The sequence below is a fragment of the Alnus glutinosa genome, chromosome 8 (genome assembly GCF_958979055.1).
Source record: "Alnus glutinosa chromosome 8, dhAlnGlut1.1, whole genome shotgun sequence".
Lineage (NCBI taxonomy): Eukaryota > Viridiplantae > Streptophyta > Magnoliopsida > Fagales > Betulaceae > Alnus > Alnus glutinosa.
Window position 1 is genome coordinate 16,898,603 of NC_084893.1, and position 12,128 is coordinate 16,910,730.

The 12,128-nt window shown below is 38.3% G+C and overlaps 1 protein-coding gene across 2 annotated transcripts; it reads left to right on the forward strand.

Moving 5' to 3' along the window:
• The first annotated feature begins 215 nt into the window (after positions 1-215).
• LOC133875001 (glycolate oxidase) lies at positions 216-11,875 on the forward strand. 2 transcript variants are annotated; one of them, XM_062312967.1, is made up of 12 exons: positions 216-369; positions 804-980; positions 1,101-1,225; positions 1,714-1,760; positions 2,656-2,733; positions 2,847-2,971; positions 3,134-3,200; positions 3,296-3,358; positions 3,910-3,979; positions 4,071-4,171; positions 10,824-10,928; positions 11,463-11,875. In XM_062312967.1, exons 2-12 carry the CDS (start codon positions 844-846, stop codon positions 11,655-11,657), a joined length of 1,113 nt encoding a protein of 370 aa, XP_062168951.1. In that variant the 5' UTR covers positions 216-369; positions 804-843; the 3' UTR covers positions 11,658-11,875. The 2 variants fall into 2 exon arrangements, with proteins under 2 accessions (XP_062168951.1, XP_062168952.1); XM_062312968.1 differs by having other exon boundaries at positions 234-369; positions 810-980.
• The last annotated feature ends 253 nt before the right edge of the window (positions 11,876-12,128 follow it).

A 12,128-nucleotide genomic window follows, 5' to 3' on the forward strand; every position in this document is an offset into this window, starting at 1 on the left:
TTCATCACCCTCGATCCCTTGTGAGTTTGTGGGAAATGAGATTATTGATAGTGAAAGAGGTTGGCTGTGAAACACACAAAGGGTTTGTGGATGAGAGGCACCCAATTTAGCTGATCAGATTTGGTTTCGAATGCTCACCTCCAAATGCTCATCCACTTCAAAATTGTAACTCCATCTCTCTCTCTCTCTCTCTCTCTCTCTCTCTCTTGCATTAATTATATGAAGCCCACCCCATTTGTCTCCATGCTATTCCATATTTAGAGGCTCTTGTTATTTTGCACTTCATTCGCTTATTTCTTCTACAGCTTCTCTCCACCGGTTCCTCTGCATGCACTCCATTGCATTATTGCATAGTCTTTGAACCCAAAGGTTTCTCCTTTTCTCGTCTCTGTTTTTCAATTATATCTTTTGCATGCTACAGCTTTGACACCTATCTTTCGTGTGGGTCTCCGCTACAACTGCTTGACATTATTATATTCCTCTTGTATTTGTTTTTATATTTCAACAAAAGTTAATTTGAGCATATCAAACCTGTGTTTCCTTGCCATTTATTATGACCCAATTGCTCAGAAATCTCAGGAAATTATGAAACGATAAATTTTTTAATTCTACTATTGTTCTCTCTATGTTTTTCAACCTTCCTCGACCAAGTCATTCCTTTGAATTTGGCTTTGTCTAGTGGTGTTAAAAGCTGACCTTGAGGAATCCAGTGTTAGTTAAGGACCCACCCTCTGCTTGTGTTATTGTTCGCGTGAGTAGGTTATGATCTGATCCCATGTTTTATTTTTTCCTTTTAATGTTAGTTATAGATTGTCTGAAGGGGAGCATTAAAGGACACCGAAAATGGAGATTACCAATGTCAGCGAGTATCAGGCCATCGCAAGGCAAAAATTGCCCAAGATGGTGTATGACTACTATGCGTCAGGAGCAGAGGACCAGTGGTCTCTGGCAGAAAACAGAAATGCGTTCTCGAGAATTCTGTGAGATTTTCGTCGCTTTTTAATTTATTTTATTTTTCTAAATGCTTTTCTGTATCTTATTCGTTAAGAATGTATCTATCTTGAAATTGTTTGAGATAAGCATGTTATTATTAAATATAGGTTTCGACCCCGTATTCTTATTGATGTAAGCAAGATAGACATGACTACTACTGTTTTGGGCTTCAAAATATCAATGCCAATAATGATTGCCCCAACAGCCATGCAGAAAATGGCTCACCCTGAAGGTATGTCAGTCATTCTCCTTAAGTGGCTCTGCTTCTTTGGTTTAGCTTGCTCTCTTAACAGCTTTAAGTCTTTAACCATGTAGCGGAGTCATCATCTTCTAACAACGTTCTCCTGGCAGTAATTGATTTTAGTTAGCTGTTGCAACTAGTTTTCCTGTACTGATTAATTGATTTTAGTCAGTTAATTGATTATATTTGTCATCTATTTCTACTTAATCGACTGGTTACCTGATGTTGTGATCTAACCATTCAGTTCTCGTGTTTCATTTCAGCAGTAGTCTATTGCTCCATGGAGCTAAGCAGAAATTTCTACATATATAGTATTGTTTAGAACAGATTATTTGATTGACTGTTAGATATACTTGCATGTTGATCTAGTCAAGTTGATATTGGCACTGGTTTACTTATTAATTAGTAAGTGTTGACTCTATTCTATCTGAAGTATAGAATGGCTACTGTCTAATGATATAATTTTTGTTCTCATGCAGGAGAGTATGCAACAGCAAGAGCTGCATCAGCAGCTGGAACAATTATGGTACCGCTTTTCTTCTTTATTCATGCTCCTTTTCAATAGGCACCCTTACACTATTTTATTTTCTTTAAACTCATTGAAGTGTCACAAAAAATTGTCACTTTTATAGTGCTAATAGCAAATAAGAAGAGACAATATAGCAACCAAAAAAGGAAAAGGAAGTATCTAAAGAGACTATAGTTGAAGTACAATTTTAGAACTCATAGCATTTGCCTACTTGGTCCTGTGTGATCACATGCCCTCTTTATAGATCTTAAACATTTATTTACAGTATGCAGTTCAAATGATCTTTTTTTCTCATCCCTGATTTAAGTTGTTAGTATAATCAGTAATAGGTTAAATGTTCCAAGAAAAAAGAAATTAAAGAAAAAAGGATTAGATGTTCCTTTTAACCACCCAAATGGCCTAGACTCGTACCGTAGATATGCATGAAAGAAGAAAGCATAGTATGATAACCCTGAAGGCAGGTAAATTGCTTAGAAATATCAGCCAGTCTTTGAAATTTCAAGAATCTGTCAGTGGAGTTTTAATATGATATATATGTATGTCTGGCAAAATACTTTCCCAGCCTTTATTGGCTGGTCAGATGCATTTTTATATTCCTAATTACTGAATAGGCACATCTTACAGTAGGGATATATGAGTGACTGCACCTAAGGTATCATGTTTTTATCAGAGTCACGAAACAACTCTGGCTGGGTCTCAACAGGTTTAGAAACTGATTCATATGATGATGAGACCACACTTGAAAGGAATTGATGGACATTAGCTAGAGAGTTAATGCAGAGAATATGGATGCTTTAGAAGATTTTATTACTGGCTTTCGTCAGCTTTGTTGGCTGTAAAATTTAGAGTGTCTGCTTTACTTTATTTATTAATCCTTCTTCGATCATTTCAGACTTTATCCTCATGGGCAACTTCTAGTGTTGAGGAGGTTGCTTCAACTGGACCTGGCATTCGCTTCTTCCAGCTCTACGTAAGCTAAATTTACTTCTTACATTTCCTTTTATTGGTTTGTGATTGACCTGTGTCCTAAATGTGTTTTCATGCTTTAGATGGTCTATGATTTTTGCTGGTCGTAATGCTCAGGTCTATAAGGACAGACATGTTGTTGCTCAACTTGTGAGAAGAGCTGAAAGGGCTGGGTTCAAGGCTATTGCCCTTACAGTTGATACCCCAAGGCTTGGTCGCAGAGAAGCTGACATCAAGAACAGGTCACATCAACTTTGTTAGGAAACAGCATTGCTTGGTAGATCTTGAATATCTTGCTAGAAGGCTGACCAATTCAGCTTGTGAAACTAGCTTAAGCATAATACGTAAAAATGATTCACTTAATCTCTTAAGAGCAGTTCTGAGTCATGATTAGTTCTCTGCAGGTTTACTTTACCACCATTTTTAACATTGAAGAACTTTGAAGGTTTGGACCTTGGCAAGATGGACAAAGTGAGTGACAATCAGGGCCCTCTCTCTCCACTTGGTGATTTTTGTCTTATTGTTAATATCCCTTTTTTTTTTCTTCTTTTCTGTGGGCCATGCAGGCTAATGACTCTGGACTTGCTTCATATGTTGCTGGTCAAATAGATCGTTCTCTGAGCTGGAAGGTACGTCAGATGGGACCGAGTAGTTGAGGATTGAGATACATAACTTCAAAGGTCATCAGTCTGGATAGAAATTAGTGATTTATTGGGTTTGTCATGTGGATCTGTTTAGAATTGATGAAAATTTAGAAATGAAGAGAGAGTTGGCCAATTTACAGACTGATAAAATTTGAAAGAATTTTTGTTTGGATCCCCCCATCCTCCACCCACAACAAAAGCCTGCCCAACTGAAAGATGAAAAAGATTTATAAAAAGGTAGAATAGCCAGATCAATGAGATGAACCTATATATATATATATATATATATATATATATATATATATATATATATATATATATATATATATATATATATATATATATTACGATGCTAAGATTTTTAGTATTTTCTGGCCAAAAGCCTGCTATCCAAAGAGGAAGACCATACCCTTGGGGGGTTGTTTAGGCTGAAAATAATTGAAGAAGAAAAATAAATATTTTGGATATCTGTGGCTTTTGAAGATTTCCTTATAGGAGACTGCCCATAAAAATAATCTCTTCTGGGATTTGGACAGGATGTGAAATGGCTTCAGACGATTACCCATCTGCCAATTCTGGTCAAGGGTGTACTCACTGCTGAGGATGGTAAGAGCAGTATAGCTCCTAATTATTTCCTGACTTTTACATGATGAAATTTTTAGAATGCTTGAACAATTCTTTTGCCATTTTCATGCAGCAAGGCTGGCAGTACAAGCTGGAGTTGCTGGGATTATCGTATCCAATCATGGAGCTCGCCAACTTGACTATGTTCCTGCTACGATCATGGCCCTAGAGGAGGTACCTGAATTGATAATTACTGATGTAGGAGAAGATTGACATTAGTTTGGATTTGTTTTTAATATGCACGTGTCTTTTAGTTTTCCTTTTCAATAAGGATTGGGTTTTCCCTTTTCCATTAGGATTATGTTTTCCTTTTCCTATTAGGATTTGTTTTCCTTTTCCTATTAGGATTTGTTTTCCTTTTCCTTGTTAAATTAGGAGGTCCCTAGCCTATATAAGGACATCTAGTCTTTGTTATTTTTCAATCAAGTTTTGAAATATCAATTAAATTTTACGTCTTTCAGAATTATTTCTCTGTTTGCTTATATGAAAAAATTAAGGGTTTTCTCTTCCCTATTTGTTATTTTCTCTAATCCTGAATTCCTTTTTCTATCTTCAATTCATAGTTTCTATTGCTATCATAGGCTATCAAAACAATCTTAGTTCTGTCTCGCGTCAGTTGGTATCAGAGCTTAAGCATTTTCTTGGAGTGAATTTTTCATCAACTTTCATGGCTGGTGGTCGTGGTTGGTGTGGGCAGGTTCTGAATGAGGAAGTCCCCTACTATAAATGCGATGTACAAGATGTGACGATTGAAGACTTGCAAAGGCAGGTTGTAGAGTTAACCCAACATCTAGCAGCGCAAAACTTGGAGAGGGATGATCGCGATTCAGATTCCAACTTTGAGAACCCGTATCACAATCTTGTTCTGGGTTGGGAACAGTGTGGTCGGGAACAACAATATAGAAACTTAGGCTTCAAAGTTAAGCTTCCAGAATTCATTGATTGGCTGCACAAAGTAGAGCGGATCTTTGATTATAAGGAGGTTGCAGATCGCATGAAGGTGAAGCTTGTTGCCATCAAGCTAAAGGGTCGTGCATTCGCTTGGTGGAGCAGTTGAAGCAATCACGGGTGAAAATTAAGTGACTTCTAATTAGTCGTGTGTGTGTGCACAATGTGTAACAAAATATTGTAAATGCAAAATTTAAAGAATACAAATATTTTGTTAACGAAGTGGAAACTCAATTAAGAGAAAAATCACTTGGGGGCAGCCAAACCTCGGAAATCCACTATCAGAAGACAAAGCTAGTACATAGATAGTAACGCTCACATACTGGATGCAACGTTTGTATTTAGTACTCTGATACGTAATTCAATGTGAACGTCTCCCAACTAAGTCTCCTACTTGAAGGGGTCTTCTATGGATTCATTTACCTTAGGGTTTCTCCCTAAGATAAACTTCAATTATGAGCACAACAACAGCACCACGGTAATGGCTTCAGAGCTAGCGGATCTTCACAATTTCTTCCTAAAATATACTCTCTAAGCTATGAAGAACTCAATACCTAATTCTATATAGAATACATGCCTAGAGGCCTCTATTTATAGGCTAAGAAGACCTAAATTGAGTCTCTCTCTGATTTCTCTAGGTGCTGTCTGAACGGAAGCATTGAGCGTTCGGACGGTCTTCTGTGCAACTGGCTTTCCATAACGCGCTTCACGCATTTCCATATTAAGGCCGTGTTCGGACGGTGTTGCCCTAGTGTCTGGACTGTTGCAATTCTTCTCCACGTCTTGCCTTATTAAGGACCTCCTCTAGACGTTGTTGCCTTGTCGTCTAGACGGATGCACGCTGGAGCTGTTCAGAAGCTTCTCGACACTGAAGGGAGTTCGGAAGCATGACTGGGCCGTCCGGACGGAATCTTGGGATCCGACTTCTCTGAGTTGGAATCTCCACAGAATTTTCCTTGAACATTTTGAACAACTTTTCTGCAATGAAGACTCTGAAATATATGGCATCCCCGATTATGTAGCAACATTACATAATAGTGATTTTGTCAAACAGAATGCAGCCAACACAAACTAACAATGGGATAGACAAGGCAAGCCAAAGATCTGCAATTGGGAGAAGATGAAGGGGCACTTTTTACCCTTTAGAAACACACATTCGTTATTTCAATGGCTTCATATATTGAGACAAGGTGCAAGATTTGTTGATGATTACATTGAAGAGTTCTACCAATTAGTTGCTCGAAACGACTTGTCCGAGACCAAGGAGAAGTTGGTGGCACGATACTTGGGCGGTTTGTGGCAGTCCCTACAAGACGTCCTTAGTCTCCACTCCTTATAGAGGGTTTCTGAAGCCTGCCAACGTGCCTTGACCATATAAAAGCAACAAGGCAGGTACAATACTAGATCTACACTGAGAATAGATCAAAATACACAAAGAGTCCATCCTCAAGAGCCTTTTCCTAATCCTCAACCTACGGAAGATCAAAGTTTCAACTCCTACATCCATTGTTTTAGATGTGGGGAGCATGGTCATTGATCAACAAATTGTCGAAAACCTACTAGCATAACGGGTAACAATCTCTTGATTGAAGATGAGACAGTAGAAGAGCAAGTCGAAATCGAAGATTTTGTTTTTGATGAAGGCGATGACGAGGAGATTCTATATGGAGATGGGAATGAGACTCTTGTTGTCAGAAAAAACTTGCTTGCTCCAAAATATGACTCCAAAGAAGATTGGTTTAGGAGCAATATTTTTCATACCACCTACGCAATTGTGGAGCAGGTTTGCAAGGTTATTATTGACAGTGGCAGTTGTCAGAATGTGGTGTCAAAGGATGCAGTTAAGAAGCTTCAGCTAAAGATTGATCGGCATCCAAAACCGTACAAATTGTCATGGTTGAAAAAGGAAGTGAGGTAACAGTAGATAGGAGGTGTTTGGTTTCTTTTTCAATTGGTAGGAAATATTTCGATAATACGTGGTCTATGGATGCATGTCATTTATTATTAGGCAGGCCTTGGCAGTATGATCGAAGCGTTGTCTATGATGGGCGGCGAAATAGATATACCTTGAGCATCAAGGAAAAGAAGATAGTGTTAGCACCTTGACGAGAATGAGTCATTCCTATACTAGTGACCGAAAATGGCGTTAATCTTCTATCAATGTCTCTGTTCCTTGAAGAAGTAGAAGAATAGGGCGTTGTATACACCTTAATGCCATGTGAAGAAGGTTCCAGAGTAGATGATGATGTATCAATGGAGTTACAAGAGATGTTGGCTGATTTTGTTGATTTAATGTCAGAGAAACTATCCCCTTGTTTACCACCCATGAGAGATATACAGCACCACATCGACTTAGTGATGGGATCAAGCTTGCCAAATCGACCAATTTATCACCTTAGTTCGAAGGAATCTGAAAAGTTGCTGAAAAGAGGTTACATTCAAGAGAGCATGAGCCCATGTGTAGTTCCCGCTCTCATAGTTCTAAAGAATGATGGATCGTTGCACATGTGTGTCGATAGTAGAGCCTTCGATCGAATCATGGTGAAGTATAGATTCTTGATTCCCCGCTTAGACGACATGCTGGATTAGTTAGTAGGTTCTATTTTTTTTTTTTCCAAAATTGACCTTACAAGTGGGTATCACCAAATCAGATTTAGGCCTGGAGATGCAGCATTCAAAACGCATCATGGGTTGTACGAGTGGATGGTCATGCCTTTTGGACTATCTAGCGTGCCCAACACATTCATATGGTTCATGCATCTCGTGTTGCAGCCTTACATGGGGAAGTTCATTGTTGTGTACTTTGACAATACACTATGAAATGAATGTTTATATGTCAATCGGTAGAAGTGTTCCTTTCTCACTACCAGTGTTACTTTCCTTGGTTTTGTTGTGTCTACTAATGGTGTTCATGCAGATCAGTCTAAGGTGAAAACAATTCTAGAGTGGCCAACATCTTAGAGTATACATGATGTTTGGAGTTTTCATGAATTGGCGTCATTCTACCGACGGTTCATCCGAAATTTCAGTAGATTGATTACACCAATCACAAAGTGCTTAAAGGGTTGAATTTTTCAATGGAGTGAAGAAGCCGATGTGAGCTTTCAATTGGTGAATTGAAGCTTGAGAAATCTTTTGACAAGTTTAGCTGGAAATAAGCCGAAGTAGTGGAACTTGGCTTTATCACATGCGGAGTTTGCTTACAATCGGTCCAAGAACAAAACGACTCAGCTGAGCCCTTTTGAGATCGTGTATGAGCAGAATCCATCAAGAGTGCTTAACTTGGCACCCATTCTCCGTATTGGTAGATTGAGTATTAAGTCTGATGAGATGGCAGACTATCTCCAAGGAATTCGTGACCAGGTCAAGAATACGATAGAAGATAGCAATGCCACGTATAAAGCACACTTTGACAGCCACAAACGCAATGTAACTTTTGAGGTTGGTGATTTGGTTTGGGTTGTACTTACATGTGATCACTTCCCTGTCACTAAGTATAACAAGCTGCGAGAGAGCAAGATTGGGCTATGCAGAAGATAAATGATAATTAATACATACCGATTATGTCTTCCAAGACATTTAAAGACCTCTGATGTGTTTAACGTGAATCACTTGACTCAATGTTTTGTTGATATTGACAAAGATGACTTGAACTCCAAGGCTAGCTCTTTCCAACCTAGGGAGACTGATGCAGGAGAAGATCGACATTAGTTTGGATTAGTTTAATATGCACGTGTCTTTTAATTAATATGCATGTGTCTTTTAATGGTGTTCTCCAGATCAGTCTAAGGTGAAAACAATTCTAGAGTGGCCAACATCTAAGAGTATACATGATGTCTGGAGTTTTCATGAATTAGCGTCATTCTACCGACGGTTCACTCGAAATTTCAATAGATTGATTGCACCAATCACAAAGTGCTTAAAGGGTCGAATTTTTCAATGGAGTGAAGAAGCCGATGTGAGCTTTCAATTGGTGAATTGAAGCTTGAGAAGTCTTTTGACAAGTTTAGCTGGAAATAAGCCGAAGTAGTGGAACTTGGCTTTATCACATGCGAAGTTTGCTTACAATCGGTCCAAGAACAAAACGACTCAGCTGAGCCCTTTTGAGATCGTGTATGAGCAAAATCCATCAAGAGTGCTTAACTTGGCACCCATTCTCCGTATTGGTAGATTGAGTATTAAGTCTGATGAGATGGCAGACTATCTCCAAGGAATTCGTGACCAGGTCAAGAATACGATAGAAGATAGCAATGCCACGTATAAAGCACACTTTGACAGCCACAAACGCAATGTAACTTTTGAGGTTGGTGATTTGGTTTGGGTTGTACTTACATGTGATCACTTCCCTGTCACTAAGTATAACAAGCTGCGAGAGAGCAAGATTGGGCTATGCAGAAGATAAATGATAATTAATACATACCGATTACGTCTTCCAAGACATTTAAAGACCTCTGATGTGTTTAACGTGAATCACTTGACTCAATGTTTTGTTGATATTGACAAAGATGACTTGAACTCCAAGGCGAGCTCTTTCCAACCTAGGGAGACTGATGCAGGAGAAGATCGACATTAGTTTGGATTAGTTTAATATGCACGTGTCTTTTAATTAATATGCATGTGTCTTTTAATGGTGTTCCCCAGATCAGTCTAAGGTGAAAACAATTCTAGAGTGGCCAACATCTAAGAGTATACATGATGTCTGGAGTTTTCATGAATTGGCGTCATTCTACCGACGGTTCACTCGAAATTTCAGTAGATTGATTGCACCAATCACAAAGTGCTTAAAGGGTCGAATTTTTCAATGGAGTGAAGAAGCCGATGTGAGCTTTCAATTGGTGAATTGAAGCTTGAGAAGTCTTTTGACAAGTTTAGCTGGAAATAAGCCGAAGTAGTGGAACTTGGCTTTATCACATGCGGAGTTTGCTTACAATCGGTCCAAGAACAAAACGACTCAGCTGAGCCCTTTTGAGATCGTGTATGAGCAAAATCCATCAAGAGTGCTTAACTTGGCACCCATTCTCCGTATTGGTAGATTGAGTATTAAGTCTGATGAGATGGCAAACTATCTCCAAGGAATTCATGACCAGGTCAAGAAAACGATAGAAGATAGCAATGCCACGTATAAAGCACACTTTGATAGGCACAAACGCAATGTAACTTTTGAGGTTGGTGATTTGGTTTGGGTCGTACTTACATATGATCACTTCCCTGTCACTAAGTATAACAAGCTGCGAGAGAGCAAGATTGGGCTTTGCAGAAGATAAATGATAATTAATACATACCGATTACGTCTTCCAAGACATTTAAAGACCTCTGATGTGTTTAACGTGAATCACTTGACTCAATGTTTTGTTGATATTGACAAAGACGACTTGAATTCCAAGGTGAGCTCTTTCCAACCTAGGGAGACTGATGCAGGAGAAGATCGACATTAGTTTGGATTTGTTTTTAATATGCACGTGTCTTTTAATTAGTTTTCCTTTTCAATAAGGATTGAGTTTTCCCTTTTCCATTAGGATTATGTTTTCCTTTTTCTATTAGGATTTGTTTTCTTTTTTCTTGTTAAATTAGGAGGTACCTAGCCTATATAAAGGCATTTAGTCTTTATTATTTTTCAATCAAGTTTTGAAATATCAATTAAATTTTAAGTCTCTCAGAGTTATTTATCTATTTGCTTCTTTGGGGTAATTAGGGGTTTTTTCTTTCCTATTTTTTATTTTCTTTCTTTCTAAATTTCATTTTTTATCTTCAATTCATAGTTTCTTTTAGAACAATCTTAGTTCTGTCCTGCGTCAATTACTGCATATGGTGTATCTCTATTGAATTGAAACATCTATTTGTCAATATTCTGGTGTAATGTCTCTGTCCTATGATTTAGGTTGTTAAAGCGGCGCAAGGACGGGTGCCTGTGTTCTTGGATGGTGGTGTACTTCGTGGAACAGATGTTTTCAAAGCATTGGCACTGGGAGCATCTGGCATATTTGTAAGCATGAGGCCACATAATTCTTGCTCTAGTATACTATATTGCTACATATTATATTTGTAAAATGGACTATAATTTCCTGTTAACATTTTTTATGCCATCTGCATGATAAGGAAAATGGGTCCAAAAATATTTTAGGACTTATTTTGAAGCACAGAAGCGCATTTAGTTAAGTTTTATGTAATTTGATTCCCTATTTGAAAAGGCTGATTTTAAACCTTCATCGCGGCAGTCAAGTCGTGCTTCATAAAAGATATTTTGAACTCACATAGTTGGTTCTCCTTGAGCTATTTTTAGTTCAATTTTGAGTTACTTGATTGCCTGGAAGAGCTGATTTTGAACTCACGTTAGCCAGATAATTCACGCTTTAAAAGAGATTTTTCTCCAAATTTATGCCTTGGAACTACATATATCTTTCTTTTATTCTATTTGGTTGTTTAGAAGACTTGTATTTAGGTATATGGAAGGACACATCACCTAGAGTTGAATGTAGTTACGCGACTGAGACTCTTTTAATTCTGGGCTCTATCTCAGATTGGACGGCCTGTGGTGTTCTCATTGGCTGCTGAAGGAGAGGCTGGTGTGAGAAAAGTACTTGAGATGCTGCGCGAGGAGTTTGAGCTAACTATGGCATTAAGCGGTTGCCGTTCTCTCAAAGAAATCACCCGTGATCACATTGTGACTGATTGGGACCGTCCTCAGCCGCCACGCCCATCGGCCAGGTTATAGAAAGAAGCCTCAGAACATCAGTAACTGCATGCATATATGAACGCAGAGTTGTTAAATTGGTTGACTCCATGCATGCCTTTTCTTTGGAGAACTCATTTTAGTGTTGATGAGTCTGCAAAAACTTTGGAAGCTCTAAGCTTTCTGTGATGATGATTATATTGCTACAGCTGCTGCCTTTCACTGTATATTCGCTATATATATATACACAAGTTTACATATATAGTTTTTGCCATGGCTATGAGAATGTTAAAAATAAGGGAAGCCTCAAGTGAATTTTTTATACTGTAAAAGCGAAAGGAAAAAAATTTAAACGTTTAGGTTGTGCAGTGGTAGTGTACGGCAGTTTCGGGCTGTGGGAGGCATCACTAATGATCATAAATTTGGGAGGCAATTTTGGTGGAGGAATGCTAAATATCCAAACATTTTTTTTTTCGAATTTGGTTTTAACCTGATGTGTCACAATCGTATCAG